At 47.3% G+C, this 22,591-nt stretch overlaps 1 protein-coding gene across 2 annotated transcripts in view; it reads right to left on the bottom strand.

The window, feature by feature from the left end:
* The window catches only part of MBTD1 (mbt domain containing 1), a 57,384-nt gene extending 36,852 nt beyond the window's left edge, over nucleotides 1-20,532 (bottom strand). Inside the window, exons 1-3 of one of the 2 annotated variants that reach the window (XM_018561782.1) lie at nucleotides 20,344-20,532; nucleotides 2,163-2,364; nucleotides 6-139 (exon numbers count right to left, since the gene is read on the bottom strand). In XM_018561782.1, the coding sequence (XP_018417284.1) occupies nucleotides 6-139; nucleotides 2,163-2,364; nucleotides 20,344-20,364 (357 nt within the window). In that variant the 5' untranslated portion in view covers nucleotides 20,365-20,532. The remainder of the gene's footprint in view (nucleotides 1-5; nucleotides 140-2,162; nucleotides 2,365-20,343) is intronic. The other variant, XM_018561783.1, reaches the window with a different exon arrangement.
* Nucleotides 20,533-22,591: the final 2,059 nt, after the last annotated feature.

The following is a 22,591-nucleotide window of genomic DNA, read 5'->3' as shown; positions in this document are numbered from 1 at the left end:
GCTACCTGTAGCCTCGCCAGGATGCTTGCCTTCTTAGAGTTTGAGGAATAGCTTCGCGAGCAGGAGACGCTACAGAATCGCTTGGTCTTCGAGTAAAACGCATCCCTGACCCCGACCATTCCGCACATTTCACAGGTTGCTGTAAAAAGGAAAAGAAAAAACTGCATTAAGGTCCAAGATCACCTTATAAATAAATATGTTGAATTGCTAGGACAACCATTGTGCACTCTTTATTTTAGGCTTCGGGACCGATTGAAGAAAGGGGAATGCCTTGTTGAAAGCTAGAAGATGAGGGGGTAAGCCTGGGTTTTGCCAAAAGTCGAGGCAATCAGATAAAGCTGAGCTCTGGGCACTCTTCTTCCCCTTGCTCCCCAAACACACACGAATAGCTAGGTTGCTGTATTAAAAATAAAAAATGTTCTAAATGTCCAAAATACTTGCCTAAATTCATGGTCATGTGAGGCTCTTGCTCCAGAGTCAGAAAATTGCAGTGACAACTAAGAGAGGATTGCCCTAATGCTTCCTGTTGAGTCTTTGTGACAGGAAGTGAAGGGAAATCTCCCCAATTGGCAGAGATGACAAATAAAAACCTGTAGGAGGGCTTTGAGTCGTATGGAAACCTCAGCAATGAGTTTGCCTTATGCTCCCTTTTGGGAAGCATTGCGTTAGATCTGTATGATGCACAACAATACCTGTTGATCCTGCCCGAAATCTTGTGAGTCAATAACTACCTGGGCTTGTTACATGTCCTACAGTCTTATCAGGTACATTGTTCCCAGCTCTATCTGTTGACTATAGAACACCTCCCCTCAATTTATGGAGAAGGCATTTTGTCGCTCTGTTCGATTAGTGACAACGCTGCTCCTCCATAATTAAAGTACAGTGAATGAGCGTGGTCACCCTAGGGCAGAGATATGTTACTGGCAGGATCACTAGGTGAAAAAAAAGAAACGAAGAATGGAAAGAAAAAATGAATGCAGCCACCAGATCTAAGAACTGGTAAGCAAGAGATTACATGTGTGTTCTTGGATTTAGATATGCTTTAACCATTGCCTACTCTATGGCAATGGTTAACAAAAAAAAAACAAAAAAAACTTTAAATGAGACGTATAGCTAATCCTTTTTTGGCTATACATCTCTTTTGGGTCGCAGGAGTACATTTACTAATGCACTCCTGAGACCCAAAGTCAGCCAATAGTGGGCTAATACCTGCTACCAGTTGACTGTGCATTGCCCGCTACTGGGCCGTGATCGAGAAGGATCCCGACAATATTGTCAGGCTGCCTAATTGGCAATTATCCTTGCCCAAGCCGACCGCACCTGTACCTTTGTAGCTCCACCCAGCACTGGAGAGGTGAGGAGGGAATCCATGCAGAGGGGCGAGTCACCCTCCACTGGAAGCAGACATTGAGAGCCGACTGATCAGCGGTCACATGCTCCTTCAGCTCTTGGTCTTCGAGCCGGCAAGTGACAACATTGGGAGTCAATATTAATTTATAGTTTTATATTCACCCTAAATTTCTCCTTTAAATTCCAACTCCAGGATGGAGTTAAAACCTTCCTATCTCTTCTCCCCCACCACTCACTAATTGCTGGGTTAAACATCCTGTGATCGTCCAGCGTTGGAGTCCTTCTCCTCTCTGTACATTTCCTGCCGGGGTCCATCTTTCGGGTATTCACGTCACTGCCTGTGGGACCCAGGCAGTTTCCATTGGCTGCCCACTGGAGGGGTCCTCCCAAGATCCAGAAAACTACTGAAGTTGACCCCAAGGTAGTAAAGAGGACCGGCTGGCATGGGTTACTTTGCGGCACTGGGTTAGCGGTCCCCGTCAGCAGAAACAGAATCGACGAGGAACCTGGATGAGGGGGACTCGGGTGACTATAATTTGCTTCATCAGAAAGAAAAAAAAACTCCTGGCATGATAGGTTAGAGGGAGTTCGGAGGAAGGGGTGGTAGGGATTTTGGGCTTTTAGGGAGGCAAGCTTTAACTGCACTAAAAACAGGTTCACCGTAGGAAGCAAATTTAAAAAACAAAATCAAATGAAAAAAAAAAAAATCGGGTCTCTCCTCCAGCAGCCAATCCGGCACCTCCTTTCATTTTCAAACCTGCAGGGAAAAAAAAGGTAACATACTTTTGGTGAATGTGGACCTTGGCACTCACCCATTCCAGATTTCCCATCAGGATAAGTGTACACCTGCCCATTGTTTTTTATAATGGGGAGGCTGGACTGTAGTGGGGCCACCTCCTCTTCACTCTCATCAGAGCTGGAGCTGCTGCTGGTGTCCTCACTGCAGCTATCATACCCGTCAAACATTCCGAAGGAATCCCGTCTTTTCCGCACAGTAATTGAAGAATGGTCAGCCTGCCGGGAGACAGATACAAGGAGCTCAAGGTTAAAGAACGCAGAACTGCATGACATTTTCTTCATCATAAAACAACTGTCTTTTGCATGTTAAATAAAATACAGTTTTTAATTTTTTTAACCCATCCATTGCTGTAAATCAGCACTGCTGATCTCCTGCGGCTTCTTTGCAGCCTCCTTCAGTCTACATGTACTCCCTTTGATGCAAAAAATCTCTACCATCAACGTATCCATATAAAAACTTAAGTGCTGGACAAATCCTAGGAGCCAGTACTCCCTAAAAATGACAGTTGGAGCCCGTTTGAGGTTTCCTCTGGTTTATGCCAATTGAGTTGGCTTCTAAACATATGCTGGCTCCTGGATTGGACAGACTGGCTCCTAGGAATCCAGATTACTTTGTCCACCCCTGGCTTAGTCCAAACACAAGCATATAATTCCATAATGTATCAGTTAAAGAAGAACTACAGGGGAAAAAAAAAGGATTAAACATCTGCTGGCATACAAGGAGTCACGGGCAATGAGGTGTATGCCACCCCCTGGAGCTCTCACATTAAGCATCAATAGCTACTGCTTTATTTTCGGTCCTCGGACACACTAGAACATAGGTAGACAACCTTGGCACTCACGCTGTGGTGAATCTACAAATTCCAACACGCCTCTGTCTCTGGAAGTCATGAATAGGACTATCAGTCTTGCAATGCATCATAGAACTTGTAGCTCCCCAACAGCCAGAGTCCCCAGGTTGTCAAAGCCTTCACTAGACCTTCTAGTAGGTCCAGAACAGCTGAAGTCCCCAGGTTGCCCAAGCCTTTACTAGACCTAGTGGGTCCAAAACAGCTGGAGTCCATAGGTTGTCCAAGCTTGCACTAGACCTTCTAGTAGCTCCATAACAGCTGGAGTCCATAGGTTGTCCAAGCCTTCACTAGACCTTCTGGTAGCTCCACAACTGGAGTCCATAGGTTGTCCAAGCCTTCACTAGACCTTCTGGTAGCTCCACAACTGGAGTCCATAGGTTGTCCAAGCCTTCACTAGACCTTCTGGTAGCTCCACAACTGGAGTCCCCAAGTTGTCCAAGCCTGCACTAGACCTTCTGGTAACTCCACAACAGCTGGAGTCCACAGGTTGCTCAAGCTTGCTCCAGATTTTCTGGTCTCCTACACAGGAGCCACCACGTCTTTTGCTTGTCCCTCCTCTTGCCCAATCACAGAATCTTTTATATCCTGTGAATCCGTTCACAAAATCCAAAGTGTTCTGTGAATGGACAGGAGCAAAGAAGGGGCCGGTAGTGCCTCTTGGAGTCATGACTAGGACGATCAACCTCCTGCAGCAGCTACATGTAGGGAGGTGAGGAGATGGGTGGAGGAGCTGGGTCAGCATAGAGTAGTCAGACACTGCCAAAGAGATTTGACTCTCCTGGAATCACCACATTTTCTAGCATGCTTAGAGGCACATTGCAAAGTAATAAAAGAGAATTTACGGAAATCTTAGCATTCAAAATACTTGATTTTCTGTACTTTTACCTGCAACTATCTAAATTCATGGCAGGGTCACTTTAATCATCATAGTCTGGGCAGAGGTGTACTTAAAGACAGAAATTCTGATGTCAGATCAACCCAAGATGTTCCTGCTGCTCTAGTGGGGTGAGCTGCTATAGCAAAAGGTGAGGTTAGGGAAACTCAGCCCCACCAGGAACACAGAAGAACCCCACCAGGAGCACAGCAGAACCCCACCAGGAACACAGCAGAACCCCACCAGGAACACAGCAGAACCCCACCAGGAACACAGCAGAACCCCACCAGGAACCAGTCTACTCACCAGCTTTATAGGTGGAGGTAGAGGCTGAAGTGGTTCTCCAAGTTTGGAAGCCTGTTCAGACCTTGAGCATGCAGTTGCATTTACAAGTTTTTGGATGGAGACCAGAGGATGAACTGGTTCTCCAAGCCTAGCAGCCTGGTTTGATACGGAGTAAGCAGGGGAACTCACATGGTTGGGGGGAGAGATCAGAGGCTGCACTGAATGTGCAAGTCTATGGGCCCGAGGTGACACTGAGCGTGCAGATGTACCCTCGTGGCTGTTGGGAGACATCTCAGCATGCAGCGATTCCCCAAACCTGGGGCACTGGCAGGAGATGGAGCCTCCAGTTATTCTCAGATGGTAGTGACACGTTGAATGATTAAATCTTGAGGCCTGATGGGACATTGAACATGCAGATATACTTGTAAGGTAGTTGGGAGGAAGCAGAGGCTGCAGGAAATCGCTAAATTTGGGGGTCTGGCATTTCACTGAGCATGCAGATACAGTTGAATGGTAGTGTAGAGGTAGTGGAGACTGTGGTGTATCCCTAAGTCTGGGTGACTGAGAGGACAATGAGCTAGTACATGCATTTTCATGACTGTGAGGAGAGCTCAGATTTGGGGATTCTCCAAATCTGGGGGTCTGGCGTTTCACTGAGCATGCAGATGCATGGTAGTGTGTAGGTAACGGAGGATGCAGTGCACCTGCAAATCTGGCCGACTGGTGGGACACGGAGCTAGCAGATGCATTAACATGGCCGTGAGGTGAGATCAGCGGATGTGGCAATTCTCCAAATCTGGGAGCCTGGCGGTCCCCTGAGCATGCAGATACAGTTGAATGGTAGTGTAGATGTAGTGGAGACTGCGGTGTATCCCTAAGTCTGGGTGACTGAGAGGACAATGAGTAGAGTAGATGAAGTGGAGACTGCGGTGTATCCCTAAGTCTGGGTGACTGAGAGGACAATGAGTAGAGTAGATGAAGTGGAGACTGCGGTGTATCCCTAAGTCTGGGTGACTGAGAGGACAATGAGCTAGCAAATGGATTTACATGACACTGAGGAGAGCTCAGATTTGGGGAATTTCTAAATCTGGGGTCTGTGGGGGTCACTGAGCATGCAGATACACTTGCATAGTTGTGTAGAGGTATAGGAGACTGCGTTGTATCCCCAAGTCTGGGTGACACTGAGCTAGCAGATGCATTTACAGGGCTGCGCGGAGAGATCAGCACATGGGGCGATTCTCTAAATCTGTGGTCAGTGGGGGTCACTGAGCATGAAGACACACTTGCATTGTAGTGTGGAGGCTGCAGAAGCATTGCATCTGCAGGTTTGGGGGCCTGGTGGGACACTAAACAGGTAGACATACGCACGTGGTAGCGAGGATGGAGCGATGGCTGCAGTGAATGTCCATGTCTGGGTGCTTGGTGTGACACCAAGTAAGCAGTTGGCTGAAACACCTCTTTGGGGTTCTGGTTAATCACTGCCAGCAGCATCAGGATAGGAACCCCCCAGCTTCACTTTCCAGGCTTGAAACAGCTGAGCTGAAAAGGAAGTCTTCTCTCCTAGAAGATCAAAGCTAAGCTGAGGCTGACTTCCTGTGCAGCAGAGGGGACCTGAAGAAGGGGCTGAGTCTCCTACCCAACCACCAATTAGCACATACATTGTGACCTGTGTTTTACCCCAATGGACACTAGAGGGAAATCCAGGTATGGCATCATTGCCCACACATTGTATTTTAGAACTACCCCAGCAGTCTGCTTTTATTTATGCTCCTTTGTATTTACTTGCACTTCTTTGTGAACCTGCACATGCTTTATTAGTAGATGCAAAGCCCAACTAGATGACTTACTAGTGTGCTAAAGCACTGTGTATTAGAAACAACTGGCTTTTTTTTTTATAAAATAGTTTTTTTTCACCTTTATTTCATAATTTGTTGCATCTAAGTGCTTCTTTTCTCCTGCAGCCTCTCCCTGCATTCCTGCGATGGCCGCATGGCATTTCTCAGAGCCGGTTCCTGATGACAATGGTGGAACATGCATGCATAACTTTTTGTTTGCCTCCACCATAAGCCCAGTGATTGGCAGATGGGGGTTAGAGCTCATGCCACCCAAGGGCTTGTTCACACCAAATGCAGAACAGATCTGCATGAGTTTCTGCACGTGCAGTGTGTTATACTGCGTTTTTCATGCGTTCCAGGCCGTTTTTGGTTCAGAATGGGCTTTCAGTGCGTTCCGGGGCTTTTGCGTGCGTTTAATGCGTTTGCATGCTTTCCAGAGCTGGTAAAATAGGGCTTGCTGCAGTTTTTTTTTTACATGCTCTGGAACTGAACGCTGTGGTGTGAACTAGAGCCCAAAATACCATTGGAATACATTGGAAGCAGTTTTGAGTCGGTCGGTAACTGCTCTGCTCCTGGAACGCGCTTGGTGTGAACAAGCCCTAAAAGGAAGTGCTTACACAAGGATCTTCATGGCAGGGTCACTATGCGTTTTTTTTACGGAAATCTGCACATTTAAGAATATTGAAGATGCATTTTGAAATAATAGCTTATGTGAGATTTAGTTTACATAGACTTTAAAATATATGTTCACCTTTGTAAAAGAAATCCGCCCACCCCTGTAATACACACAGCTGGGCCCCTCCCTTTTAGGTCTGTACTTATCGCCTCTGGTAGCCAGGGCTTCCTGCGTTGCCTGCTACCCGGTTGGTAAAAAAAAATCACGTTTCTGGCTGCCCTTGCCTGCCCATTGAAGTCTATGGGATGTTAATGTGCAGGCATGGGCAGTCTGAAACAAGATTTGTACCAAAAAGGCTGCAGACAATGCAGGTTTTTTTTTCACCCTGACAATCCGGGGTTTAAATGCGGTGTCCGGGTTTCATGGCGGCAGAAACCCGGACACGAGATGTCAGGCAGACAGGGGCAACCAAAATTAAGATAGGGGCTACTGGCCCCCCACTGAAAATAGTCTTAACTGTGATATTTACATATGAATAAGCCGCAACTCATTCTCTCCAAAAAATGTCTGCGCGTTGCTAGAGTGTTCGTGTCACGCTTGGGGCCTGATGTGTGTATTGAGGGGCTAAGCAAATTCTTACGAAGGTGAACATGTACTCTCCAATAAGATTTCCAATCCACCCCGAGAAAGAGACAGTGGGTATCTGTGGTTAGCCCCAAAACTGCTCCAAAGGCTGATCCAGAACGCTAATGTTCCGCAGACCGTCCCAAATTGTGGCCCAGCCATTTTTATACTTCTGGTCAATGAGGCTGCTCGACTTTGCAGAAGCTAAAATGAAGCAAAACAGAACTCCTTGTGATCTGAGGTTCCACTGGTACTCCAGCTGCTACCCAACGGTATAAGCAGGGAGTTATGCATACCGCTATCATCACATTGGGGCACTTCAGTAGACACGTAGAGCTCAGCAGTAACCCCCACTGTGGCTTTTACTCTACGATCATTTGAAAGCACCCCTGCTGATACTAAATGTACATGTCCTGCCGTTGTCACCATCAAGAAGCCCACCCCGGCCTGTGCGCATGTACACAGAAAGTGGCAGCAAAGAGGCTGCAGGAAATCAGAAGCACTAGAGCCTGTCTACAGGGGTGTTGCGGTCAAAAGCTTGCTTTTGCATTTCATTTGCAGAGGCGCCTCAGTAACAATGCAATGCAACAGCAACAATGCAAATCAGAGCAAAATGCTGCATTTGACTTCAACTCAAATGCATCTCAATAGAACAAGTTGCAGCCAGAGCAACACAATGCACAAACGGCATCGGAGAACCGCCATCCAGGGAAATTGGTGTCTGTTGACTTGCATTTAATGTACGTTGCAAAGCTAAATCATGCTTCTTCCAGTTAGGTCCGCCATCATACAAAAATGATTGCATTTTAAACTATACATGGGCATATCTGTAAAAAATAAGTCAAGGCAACTGGACTTGCTGTATTTTTCTTGAAGACGTTTCACTGGTCGTCCAACCAGCTTTCTCAATTCAGAAGTGCAAGTCATTCTGAATTGAGAAAGGTGGTTGGATGACCAGTAAAACCTCTTCAAGAAAAATACAGCAAGTCCAGTTGCGTTGACTTGTTTTTTACAGATATACCATGACCTGGATGAATGAGATCCTTCACAGATATACATGGGCATGGCTCACAGTTCATGTTATAATGCCATTTGCCCACACCAACCAGGCTACAAAATTGTTTTTCTGCAGCAAATTAGAAAACGAGAAGGAACCGATTAGGTGCCATGGGAACCAAGAAACATTGACAATGGTGTACGTTAAAGTGTAAGTCCATACAAAACTTTTTGTTTTTAGTTTCTGATTGAGTGGAGGAGGTTTAGAACCCCTGTCATATTTTTACTGCTGTCCGGGACTCTATAAGAGAGATATGCCCTCACTTCCTGTCCTGCTGGCAATGTTAGACAGGAAGTGAGAGGAAATGCATCTAGTAGCAAGAACCCTTATCAGATTTTTATTTCTGTTTTTGTTCCCCGTTGCAGATTTGGCCTCACTTCCTGTCTGGCCAAACCATTGTCAGCAGGACAGCAAGTGCAAGGAAATCTCTCATACGGAGCTCCGCAGAGCAGTAAATACCTGCCAGGAGTTCTGCTATTTCCCCCACTCCATCCAAAACTAGAAAAAAGTTTTTGGCTCGACACAAGCTGATCGTCCCTTAAAAGTGTAACAATAATACTGATGAAAGTCCCTGCAAGAGAAAAAGTAGTAAACCTCGAGCACATGGGCAGCTGAGCCCGTACAGCGTAAATACCCTCATATCCCCCCAGGTGGTCAATGGCTGTACGAAGATTTAGGACGGTATTGGCATACAGGTGTGTAGGTATTTGGACCTGCGTATACCCACGTACAACTATTGAATTCTATGGGAGGCTGTACACAGCATTTGCCACTCTCTGGTGGCATTTGCATTGTTATGGCCGCCCATGTGTATGAGCTCCTACTCACCTCTATCGCCAACCATCGGTCTGTCCCAGCACTGCAGACTCCTTTAGCATTTATTACTTTTGGGAGTCCAAGCTCCAGGACATAGCAGTGATTTAGGGATCAGAGGATGGAACACACAGTGAGGATGGAGCACACAGTGGAGGACACCGGCATCGGACACTCCTAGAAGTGCTGAATGCCGAAGACGCTGACAGAGGCTGCAGTGCTGAAACAAGGGAAGGTAAGAGACATGGACCACTGCAGAGGTGAGGATACTGTCACTTTAAGAAACAAAATGACAGCAGACACAGGAAGGTTGCTTAATGCAACTTACCTGTAATCATGCCAGTGTTATCAGTGAAACTTCCCAAAGGAGAGCCATCGGGTTTAAAGGTGCCCATACACTGCACGATTATCGTACGCGATCGGTTTTTCGTACGATAATCGAGCAGTGTGAACGGAGAAGTGCGATCGTTTCTACTGTACGGTCGCACGTCTTCTGTCGAACCAGCATGTTCGAAAACCAGCCGGGAATCGTACAATTCTCGGCTGGTTAGAACGGTGCTCGGAAGACAAATGCTGAACGGGCCGGTGTGTGCACGCGCACACTGCCCGTTCAGCATTGCGGTCATCGGAAGCCCGCCCCTCAGGGGGGCGGGCTTGCGATGATCGAGAGTGCGATCTGCCTGTCCAAGATAGGCAGATCGTACGTTTTGCTGAACGGGCAGTGTGCGCGTGCGCACACCGGCCCGTTCAGCATTTGTCTCCCGAGCACCGTTCTAACCAGCCGAGAATCGTACGATTCCCGGCTGGTTTCCGAACATGCTGGTTCGACGGAAGACGTGCGACCGTACAGTAGAAACGGTCGCACGTCTCCGTTCACACTGCTCGATTCTCGTACGATCGCGGGATTTCCCGCGAATCGAGCAGTGTATGGGCACCTTAAGACTGGGTGCCAAGGGAATACATGCTGCAATCAAAAGAGCATGACCCATTGTACAATGGAATTAAAGGGAACAGGTTTCCTAGCTAGAGACCCAACAAACACCCGGCATCGACACTTTTGCTGAAGGCAAAAGCATGACAAACACTGAGAACTCACAAAACAAACATCTTACCCATTGGCTACAAGGGTCCTTCACATAGAAGTGTTATTTTAATTAGGACTGCAACAACTAATCGATTAAATTGATTATAATTGATCATGAGAATCGTTGGCAACGACTCTCATCATCGATTAGCTGCTTTTTGATTAGCTGCTGCCGCTCTGCTCCTCCGTTCTCCTCCCTGCTGGTGCTGGCTGCAGCGGTCTTTGTCCCTTTCAATCCCGCCTGTATCAGCAGAGGCAGCGGGGTCACAGACTGCTGCAGCCGGCACCAGTGGGGAGGAGAGACCACTGTGACTGCATTCCACCGCTGCCCCTCCCCACGCTGCTGCCCTCCCTATACCCCTGATGCTGCCCCAGTCCTCCTCCTCCGCCCCGCCGTGATCCTCCTGCAACAAGAGCAGACCCAGGAACTCCGCACAGAGATGGTGAAAGAACCCCATAATGGTCACAGCAGGTGTACAGACCCATGACCTCAGCACAGGGATGGTGGGAACTCTTCTTAATGGGCACAACAGGGGCACAGACCCAGGAACTCAGCACAGGGATGGTGGGAACTCTTTATAAAGGTCACATCAGGTGTATAGACCCGGGAACTCAGCACAGGGATGGTGGGAACTCTTCATAATGGTCACAGCAGGTGTACAGACCCATGACCTCAGCACAGGGATGGTGGGAACTCTTCATAATGGGCACAGCAGGTGTATAGACCCGGGAACTCAGCACAGGGATGGTGGGAACCACTCACTCAATGGTCACAGCAGGTGTGCAAGACCCAGAAACTCAGCACAGGGATCTCATCAATTGGGCATTCAAGAGATAGAAGTTAATGTCAGGGAGGTTTACCTGTCCAGTATCTACCAAAAACTAAAATATCACCCACTGTTAATCATATGAACCAGTATTTCACTCATGCAAGGCAAAGCAACCTAAACCACCTATTTTCTTACGAGTCGAAAATACTCTTCTGATGCAGAAGCTGCTGAATGCCGTTCTGGAGGTCAGTGATTGGGCTTCCACAGAAAGGTGATTGCTGCAGACCTCCTGATGCATCTTGCAGCCCTATAAGCTGTAATTGATTCCCATCAACTCAATAACAGTCTAAAGGTGCCCATACACCTTACGATTATCATACGATAATCGTATGCGATCGACTTTTCATACCACAACCGTAAGGTGTATGGGGAGTGTGTAACCGCCAGTACTGTACAATTGTACGACTTTTGTCTTTCCTGCACGTTCGAAAACTTCAGTCGATCGTACGATTTTTGCAAAGTTGGTGACGTTTCCGTACGTCAAAAGTCGTACGATTAACAGTGCTCATGCGCAAATGAAAATACATGCGGTCGATTAATTCGCCCGTGTGGTTTTTTAACTACCGCTGATTGAACCTTGCGATAATCGGGGCAGGATGGGGCCGCCGTATGACAATCGTATGACGGTTCGATCATCGGACAAAAATTTTGGTCCAATGATTGCAAGGTGTATGGTCAGCTTAAGTCTGCAGGGCACCTGCGCAAATTAAACAATTGAATGGAAACCCGACAGCTGACTTCTAGAAACGTGTCCCACAGCTTTCGCATTGAACGGTGGTGATTACTTTTTCCATGCATGGCCAAAAATACAGATTCACTTTAAAGCCCCAGCCCAAATATTTTTATTTTATTTTTGGACTGAATAGGGAAAGGGACAGTACCTCTGTCAGGTTTTTATTGCCATCTGTATCTCTGTTGGAGAGATTTTACTAGCCCATAAAGAATTCTCCAAAAGGACAATGTGAATAGTGTATGGCAGAGAAAACAGGAAGTTCAGCTCAAAGCAATGCTGTGGGTGTCACTGGGAAGGAAGCAGAGCAACGGTGAGCTGACAGATGATCAACCCCAGCATTTCTCTGCCTTTTTGTATTCATGGCACCTTTTAAAAGTATTCAAAATCTGAAGGCACCCCCAGCCTAAAAAGTAAAAAACAAAAAACTAAAAAAATCAGTGTGTGCCATCTAAAAAAAACCCATAACAGACCCTGATCCCACATAGGGGTCTGGTATGAAGTTTAAGGTTGATCCCACACAAACAAAAAATGGGGTTCATCATTTAAATCAGGAGCCCCTCCTTCAGATCAGAGCCTCCACTTTTCCAATCAGGACCCCCTCACCCTTTCAAATCAAGAGTCCCCCATTTCACATCAGAAGCATGCCTGCACCATGGAAAGGCATGACCATGTGTGAAAATTTCGAGGCACCCCTGAGGAGAGCATGCTCGGGGTGTCACCAGGACGTTAAAGGAAACAGAGCAACGAGGAGCTGATGGATGATAAAACCCTTCCGAACGCCATCCAAAAAAATTGTTTATGCACGTTACACAGGAACCCTCGTACTAAACCAGAGTCAGAAAAACAATAAATACATTATATGTGGTAAGCATTCCTAACTTCCAGGCCCAACTAGCACCTAGGGGGAGCAGCGGGACAAATCCTAGAAGGTATGCAGCAGATTTGCGCAGTGACCTTCAATTAAAGTCAATGGGACCTCATGTTTCTCAGGTCTTTGGCTTTCCATTTATAGTAAACAGCAACAACGGCCTTCAAAACAACAAAAACACACTAAAAAAAACCCAAAACACTCCTTGGTACAATCACAATGTAAAACTAAATATTTTTCTTCACTTGTAGTAGATTTGTTTTATTATATATTTGTTGTTTGTTGTGTTCTCTTGCAGTCTTTAACTTCAGGTTAGTGTTTAGATTACATAATATATCTGTATACAATGTTGGCCATTGATGGACATCTCGCTACAAAGGCCGATTCTTGTCTGACTCTCACAAGTGACGTAACCCTGGACCGTCTTGGCAATTCTTACAAAAGCAAAGTCCAAGGAAAGCAGACATAATTCTATCTTCTCTTTTAGGGTCACCCATTGCTACGCGTCAACGCAAGCGATTTCTTCTTCATTTTTAAATAGGTTTTAAAGAATGCGGAAATCGCAGCTACAATCAGCGGGCGGCGGGTGCAATGCGCAGGCTCCTGCAGACTCTTCCTCCTGGCCCCAAGTCTGTGCAGAGGTACGGGCATTGGTTTATAGCAAGGATGGACAAATCCCAGGAGCCCCATTGCCAATGCTCCTTAAAAGTTTCACAAAATTTGCCTAATCTTTGAATCTTTCTCTACTTGTCGTCAATCTACGAATCAATCTGCCGCGGTGGGAGATGGGACTTGTAGGCTTTTTATGCATAGATCCTGTGAATGGGGGGGTTGCATGTGACCATGTTTCATGTTATACCCCAAGTATTTGTGAATGAAGGAGAGCACACTGCCCATGTGCAGATTTGTGGATGAAGGAGAGTGCACTTTACATGTTCGGATTTGTGGACAAGCAATACAGCAGCAGATTCACACTGGTTCCTGTGATGGGGACGCGCTCAACATACCATCCATCCGACCTTCATGCAGGAAAGCGACAATCACTCAGAATGCTACTTTCTTGGCCAGGCTTTGTGGAAGTCGTTCAATTTCTCTACACGGCACCAGGATTTGTAAACTACTTTGGTCACTTTACTGCACTGCAAATTTTGTTATGAAGGTGAACTAATCCTTAAAGTGACATTAAGCCCTCGTTCACACCTGAACGTTTTGTAGCGCATTCTACACTCGACGAACGCTCTACAAAAATGCTCAAAAATATAAATCCCATTGTACTCAATGGTCTCGTTCCCACCTTGGCGTATTTCCGCCCGTCCCTAACGCGCTACAAAACGGCCCACGCCTGAAAAGGTACATGTACTACTTTGGGCCGTTTTGTTGCGCGTTTCCATTGGTATACAGCCAAGTAGCCTTCGGAAACGCGCGACGGTCGCGCAACTTTTTTACTGCGAATCGCGGTAAAAAACGCGCGGCAGACGCGCATATGCAATACGCCTAGGTGTGAACGAGACCTAAACCCTCAGATTTGTTAACATAAAACAATACTGTAATGTGCGCCTTACTGTAATCCATGGTTGTTTCCCTTCTCTTTGCTGCTCTTCCTTTTAAATCTGTATCTCTTCTCATGCTGGGCAGAACTTCTGTTTTGCAGCAGACTGCCTTGTCTCTGAAATGGATACACGGTGTCTGTGTATAGATTTGTAATCTGAGCCAGCACTACAGGAAGAGGCACTCAGCTGAAAAGGGAAGTTCTCCCCAAGCATAAGAACAGATACAGATTTAAAAGGAAGAGCAGCAAAGAGAAGGGAAACGACCATGGATTACAGTAAGGCGCACATTACAGTATTAGTTTTATGTTAAAAAAAATCTGAGGGTTTAATGTCACTTTAAGGCCCGGTTCACACCTGGGCGTTTTGTAGCGCGTTCCTACGCTCTGCAAAACGCTAAAACGTCGAAATCCCATTATTTCCTATCGGTATAGTTCACACCTGGGCGTATTACAGGCCGTATGAACGCGTTACAAAACGTCCTACGCCCAAAAGAAGTACAGGAGCTTCTTTGGGGCGTTTTTGTTGCGCGTTTCCATTGGGATACAGCCAAGGAGCCCTCGGAAACGCACGTTTTTGCACAGTTTTTTACCACGAATCGCTGTAAAAATGCACGACACGAAACACACGACAAAACGCACATATTCAATACGCCTAGGTGTGAACCCAGCCTTAAGATCACAGGAATTGACAAAGGCACTGCATTTCTGGCAGGATCAACAGGTATTTTCTGTACCGATTCTAGAGAAGTAGCATTTTTAGAGGGGGGCCCCTGTATTTCTGCCATGAGAGCTGTAAAGACTGAAGGTGGATTATCATCCCAAATAACATTTAGATGTCACTGCTCATCTTTCACCCTGAGATTAACAGCTGGGAACATGCTCGGCTCCTGGTAATCAGAGTTCATAATGATCCATAAAAAGGGGGAAATGACCAATCATGTCGCTTAGTGAGGCAAAGCTACACAGCAGCCAAGATAGCATATCTGTCCCAAAATCTATTAGGTGTCACTGGTGACATTAATCCCAGGGTGGGCAACCTCAGCACTCCAGCTGTGGTGAAACTGCAATTCCCATCATGCCTCTGCGAGTCATGCATGTGGCTGTAAGTTTTTTTCCGCAATGCATGATGGGACTTCTAGTTCCATAACAGCTAGAGTGCTGAGGATGCCTACCCCTGCTTTACCTGATCATCCTCAGCTACCCCTCCACATTAACCTCATTAACTGCCTGCTCATGGAGCAGAAGACTCCTCTTAAGGTGCCCATACACCTTACGATTATCGGACTATACTCATATGCGATCGACTTTTCGTCCGATAATCGTATGTGTGCATTGCAGTGTCCGACCGATAGTACTGTACAATCGTACGACTTTTGACGGTCAAGCATGTTTGAAAACTTTGCTAGATTGTACGATTGTCGTAAGGTTGCTGGCGTTTCCGTCCGTCAAAAGTCGTACGATGTACACTGCGCTTGTGCTAACGAATAATACGGCAAATCAATTACCGCATTTCGTCCAGGTGCTTTTGGTTAATTACGGCTAAATGATTCTTGCGATCATCAGGGCAGGATGGGGCTGCCGTACGAAAATCGTACGACTATTCGATCGGACGAAAAGTTTTGTCCGATAATCGTAAGGTGTATGGGCACCATTCACACATGACCGGTTTTCCGCACATATTCGGCCGTACAAATATGCAGAACCGCTCTAAACGTAAAAAAACCAATGCATTTTATCGTGCATTGCTCAGACTATTGCGGGGACCGCAGGGTACAAAACCGCATGTCCCACAAAATAGTCCAAGCACAATTTCAGGGGCGGATCCTGCACATTCGTGGCCATAGTAATAGCCGGAAATGAGCGGATTCCATGCAGATGTTGAGATTTAGCGTTTTTGTGCCGTGTGTTCTTCCGCACGGAAAACGCAAATGCTAAATGTGAATGGAGCCTTAAAGTGACATTAAAGTAAAAAATTTTTTTTCCCTCCCCCCAATGTTAATTAAAGCACTTACCTTAAATGATGTCGCTTAATCCGATCGTCTTTCCTGTCCTTTTCAGGGCTTGTTCACACGACGTCTGTTTTCTGTGCTGACCCGATCCGTACGCTCCTGCACTCAAAATGCATCCCAATGTATCCCTATGTGTTTTATGGGCTACAGTTCTCACGTGCGCAGTCCGTTCAGGTTACGACAGAAAAATACTGCATGTCACATTTTGTACGGTCAGGAAATGCAGAACGCATCAAAATAACACGTCAAAAACGCACTGCACTGCAGCTAACATACTGACAGCCCCACTGCAGCAAAAAAAATAAAAAAATGTTTTTTTTTTTTTTACTGGAAACACAGCAAAAACGCGGCAAAACACATAGCACCGCGTCTGCAGATCCGCACCTGATTAGGACCTGAAACTCATGTGAACAGGCCCTCAGCCTGCTCCCCACCGCTGCTGCGGGTCTCCAATCCAGTGCCGACTCCTCTGTCCTTGCTGGCACTTCCTGTCCCACGGTGTCTGCATGCGGGTGCATGTGCCCATAGACTTAACTTGTGTCTCTCCTCGTCTCCCAGCCGAAAATTCCGAACTGCGCATGCGCGCGCCCCAAGATGCTTTGCGGCCGCCCAAGCATTTTCGAACGGAAGACTGGGGTAAGTTTAAACCGCTTTTAAAGCGTTTTTCTTTTTTACATATATCTACTGCTTGCTAACAGTAGGTATATGCAAAAAAAAAACCGGAGGGTTTAGAAACCCTTAAGCCCTCGTTCACACCTGAACGTTTTGTAGCGCGTTCTACGCTCAACGAACGCTCTACAAAACGCTCAAAAATATAAATCCCATTGTATTCAATGGTCTCGTTCCCACCTTGGCGTATTTACGCCCGTCCCTAACGCGCTACAAAACGGCCCACGCCTGAAAAGGTACAGGTACTACTTTGGGCCGTTTTGTTGCGCGTTTCCACTGGGATACAGCCAAGTAGCCTTTACCGCGAATCGCGGTAAAAAAACGTGCGACAGACGCGCATATGCAATACGCCTAGGTGTGAACGAGACCTTAAAGTTGTCAAGCCTCCTCAGTGCTGCAATTTGCTCTCCCAGATCTGCAGTGTGAGCTTCCTGGAATGCAACCTGTTCACACCTATCACAGTGGCATTCCCCTGGAGCTGTGGCCCCGTTTATGCATACATGTGGCACAGTGAGCACTAACAAAAAACCCTTCAACCATACTAGCATACAATATTCCAGATATTACTTACAGGTTAAACTCCAATGTTTCATCACCACTTCATTCCTGTCACTTTGTTCTTAAGCCTCTGTGAGCTCTGCACTCGCTTATATTACAACTGCTCAATAAGAGACACCTGGGATCAATGAATCCCTCCTAACCAGAGAGCTGCAAACCACAGAGAGGGGATACAAAGTGACAGAAAGGAAAAGATGTGTTTTAAATGCTGACAAGAGTCTAAAAAAAGAAAACCGAGAAAACACAAATTCCAAAAACAAAATCACTCAGCACTCAACATGTCCCAAAAAGAAGCACGGCGCCAATGTTTAAACACCACTTTGTTCACAAGTCTCTGTGAGCCCAAGTTGAAGCCAAAGCTCTGGTACCATTAAGCCATCTGGAGGACTCAAATGCTGCACCTGAAAGGATTCTGAGATGGCGAGTTTAATCCATCTGGTTATCGTGCTTTTTGTAGCCTGGTTACATTTCGTTTAAGTGCGTTTTTGCACATACATATACATATATATATAATTACACACACACACACACACACACACATATATATATATAAATAAAATACGGACGTTTTTATGAGCAGATTGTGATACATTGAAGTCAATTGACAAAACGCATGTCAAAACGCCCAAAACGAATTGCAACGTGCATTTTCAAGCCTTTCTTATTGAGTCTATGGGGCCAAAACGAGCTGAGGTCTGCCAAAAAAAAAAGCTCATGTACTTGTACACAGGGGCCATATGAATGAATGGGATTTCTTTCAGTGAAGCTTTTGGTCAGACAAACGGCTGCGACAATGCGCTCAGTGTGAACCAGGCCTAACGCTGGCCATACACCTATAGATTATCTGCAGATATCGGCAGGCACTAGCAGCCAACACACATTAGAAACCTGAAACCTTATTCAGCAACCACAATGCCGGAGAAATCACAAAATGCCCACCACGGCTTATCCTGGATCAGCAACCCGAGTCTACAGGTTCCGGCAAAATCAATACCGATCACACGACAAGCTACAATCTGATTGTACAATCTCTTCTAGTGTCACCATATATGCTATAATCCAGGGGTAGCAAACCTCAGGCCCTCCAGCTGTTGTGGAACTACAAATCCCATGAGGCATTGCAAGATTCTCACAGCCCCAGACATGACTCCCAGTGGCATGATGCATCATGAGATTTGTAGTTGCACCGCAGCTGGAGGGCCTGAGGTTTGCTACCCCTGTTATAATCTGACCCGGATAATCCAGCAGTAGGCAAACACCAGCCTTCCAGCTGTGGTGAAACTACAAATCCCATGATGCATCTGTCTCTGGGAGTCATGTCTGTGAGAATCTTGCAATGCCTCATGGGATCTGTTGTTCCACAACAGCTGGAGGGCCAGATTTTGGCCAACCCTGGTTGTTGAGACCTAAAGGAGATTGTACAATGAGTTTGGAATGTGTATAGTCCGCTATTGTCTAACCAACATGTAATAGGGAGGCCTATCTGAATAAGTGTAACCTTTCTTTTCAGCGTCTGGATGGAGTGGGGGAAGGATCAGAACCCCTCAGGTTGCACCCCCTTTTTGCTCCAGCTGTGGTACTACAAGTCCCATAAGGCATTGCAAGACTGACAGCTACAAGCACAACTCCCACCGCTATGACGGGATTTGTAGTTTCAGCGCAACTGCAGTGCAAAGGTTTCCTTCAACTGTGTTAGAGAGATTTCCCCTCAATAAGAATAGTGTCACCAGACAGGAAGTGAGGGGAAAAGCTGCAAAAGGGACACAGACAGAAATAAAAAGCTGAAGGGGATTCTAGCCTTCCTGTAGTCTGTGTTGCTGTTGCAAAGCTCCCTTTACTTCCTGTCTGATGAATTTAGAATCCCATCACTTCCTGTCTGGTGAAATCAGTCACAAGGACAGGAAGTGAGGGGAAATCTCTGTAACAGAGTCCTGGATAGCAGTAAAAATCTGACTGAACCGAATTAAAGTGCATGTTCAGTCAGATTTTTTTTACTGCTAACCGGGACTCCGTTACAGAGATTTCCCCTCACTTCATGTCTTTGTGACTGAGATTTTATCAGACAGGAAGTAGGGGGACTCTAATTTCACAAGACAGGAAGTGAAGGGAGCTTTGCAACACAGACCAGAGGAAGGCTAGTGACCCTGTCATGACATATGTTTCTAAACTCGGCATACCTGCCATATCTGGGGAGAGGGTACTTGATGTTGTCACTGCTGGTGCTGCCAGGACGCCTCCCCGTTAGAAACTCTCCTCTTACGTCTGCAGGGGACCCGACATTTCCGGTAGCGTGCACTCCCCGATGCTCTGGGACGTCGGCAGACCCCTTGGCGTCCTCACTTACAACGCAGGACTGTCGGTCCTGCCTCGTACATGATGATGTCAGGAGGGTCTCCTCTGCACTGCAAGGGTTAAATGCCTGTTAGGTTTCATGGGGGTTCCTGTACCCCTGGACTTAACAAGCATTTAACCCTTCAATACCTACATGTCATATTGGGAAGGTGCACAACGTCCAGATAAAAGGCAATAAGAGGAGTGCACCATCTGAATACCTTACACCAATTCAGGCAATCTGCCGCCCTTTGCTGGAACTGGTACCGCCAGAATGTTGTAAAGATAGCAATCCCCCATCAACTACAAGTCTCAGGTTGTCATGGCAACCGCAGGCCTGCAGGGAAGATGCAGAAGGAGCACAGCAGACATGAGGAGGTGTAAGATTCCAGCTCTGGTGCAGTATGAGCGGTCTAGCTGCAGTGGGACTAGAACTCCCAGCAAGCCCTGCAAAGCTTACCTCACAGGCTGAGTTTTGCAGTCCCAACACAGCTGGGGTGACCAGGGTCAGGCACAGGCTAGAGAGCCAGGCCTCACTGCAGCCCAGCAGTAACAACAAAGCCCCCCTCCCTTCTGCACCGCCTACCCCCCCAGGCCTGCAGCACTCACCAGCTCCTTGGCCTTTTCCATCAGACCCTCATTGGGCTCCCCTGTAGGCTCTCCCGCCTCCTCAGCCACCGCACGCTGCAACGTAATCCTAGCTCAGCCTGAAAACAATGAACTCCAGCACAACATCAACAAAACCAGCAGCTTCCCAGCCAACGCGCCTGCGCGCCCCGAGCTCTGTCGTTGGCTCCTGTCAGCATCGGCCCACCCACTTCCGGCGGAAGGCTGGCAGCTCTTGAAGTAAAGGGCGGGAAAAAGGCGGCGCTTGGAGTAGTAGGGGCGGAAGTGGGGCAGGCATTGGCTCAGAGAAGGGGGCGTGAAGAGGGCGTTAGTGGTGAGGCACGCTCCAGGCACGGAAAAGGGGCAGGCGTTTGAGCAGCAGGGACGGAAGTGGGGCATGCTTTGTACCATGAGGAACGGAAGTGGGGCATGCTTTGTACCATGAGGAACGGAAGTTGGGCATGGTTTTGCACATGAGAAGCAGAAGGGAACCCAGAAGCAGCGGGAAATAGAACACAGGAAATTGGGCATTGTTTATATCAGGTGGTCCGGAAGTGGGCAGGACTTGATACGAGTGTGTAATGCGCATGCGCTAGCTTGCAGAATGTGGTGGGGAGAAGCGGGCGCCTTGGCTGGGCGGGCTACAGTGAAGAGAGGAAGTCCTCGGCCTTCCTGATTGGTGGAGGTCGGGGTTCCGCTCTGGGGGAAGAGGCAACAGGAAGCTCCACGTGCGTATAAGGCAGGTAAGTGTACAGGGAAGAGCGTGGCTGGTTCCCGGAGCTAACACTCATCTTCCAGCTGCGTGATTTGGCCTTTAGGGGTTTCCTGCACGCTCGTTGCATTGCCCATTATCCAGCAAAGTAGATGCAAGCCCGAACTGAAGGACATTGAGAATGTTGAAGTCCTGTGTGTCATAAAAAGCTGCCATTTTTTGTTAATTAAATCCTTGTGTTCTCTCCCCACCCCCCCCATCCTATGTTGTGTCACATCAGCTGATCTCCTGCAGCCTTTTTGTAGCCACTTCCTGTCTGCTTGTACTCCAGCGATGGCTTCATGACATTTCTCCTAATGGTGACAACAGTGGACCATGCCTGTGTAATGGTGTGTTGAAGTGGCCACTTCTACTCTTCCATCGGAGGCCCGGGTGACACCTGCAGTCTCCAACAGAAGCTGTGTGACAGGGTGACAACGCAGGAGCACAAGTGGGAGGCAAGGACAGAGTGGTGTCTCTATTTAAGGGCCGGGGCACACTTGGGTCATCTGGCACTGCAAGGCAGACGTGCGTCGTGACGGAGTCACCCATAATCGACAATCACGCTGTGGGTGTCATTGTTTTCTAATAGCACCCCAGTCGCGCCAGGCGAATCGTGTGGTTTCCCTGTGCGTCTCCGAATACGTTGGTGGCCCAAAATGCCACACGTTGTGTATCGCAAAACAAAGTGTGATTGTCGCGCGGCTGTACCCCATTGAAATCAATAGGGCCACGCGGAAATCGCTGTCTGCAATTGTGCACAATCGCGTGATCCCTGGACGTGCGTCTACAGGTCTGCACCGGCCCTAAACATTACCTCACAGTTTGGTAGCAATAACTGTCCCTGCATTTTGTAGAACTGTAAAAGAGAACTACGTCCAAACCTTTTTTGTGGCCGTAGTTCTCTTCAGGGTCACAGGAGGACATTTGCTGAGGGCTATTGCCTACTATATGCTGACAGCAACAATGTTGTTGGGATCCACCCACTATCTGATTGACAGCTGGTTCTGCCTCTCTAGAGCCAGGGTCAGCTGTGCCCGCCCCCTCGCCCGTCTGTCCCTCCATAAATGCTGGAGGAACAGACAGGGAGCTGTGACTCGGTCAGGGAGAAGATCAGGAACTATGTGATCGGTGGTATGCGAGTGTTCGGTTCTCAATCTATAAAGCCGGCATGTGTCAGCTGCAGTATCGCACGTCGACTCTAACTATGAGGTTGAATGTATTTCACTCTCCCCATAGATCTTCTTTAATGTGTGGGTGCTTGATACAACCGCGCCAACCATTGTTATTTCACTGCAGCACCTATTTCTAAAGGTGTTCAAGCTGTATGGAATGTGTTGGATCATATGCACTCATACTGGTAGAGAAAGGTCACATGACTTTGACACGTCAGCCTCCCTTTCTTCCGTGGACTCCGGATCACCGCGTCTCATTATGGGCCGAGCGCTGCCCAATAGCACAGCACAGAATTCTATTTATGTCCTATAACCCCACGGAAAA

The sequence above is a fragment of the Nanorana parkeri genome, unplaced genomic scaffold (genome assembly GCF_000935625.1).
Source record: "Nanorana parkeri isolate BGI_ZX_2015 unplaced genomic scaffold, ASM93562v1 scaffold544, whole genome shotgun sequence".
NCBI lineage: Eukaryota > Metazoa > Chordata > Amphibia > Anura > Dicroglossidae > Nanorana > Nanorana parkeri.
The sequence above is the reverse complement of the archived record's forward strand: the minus strand, read 5'-3'. Positions and strand labels throughout refer to the sequence as shown.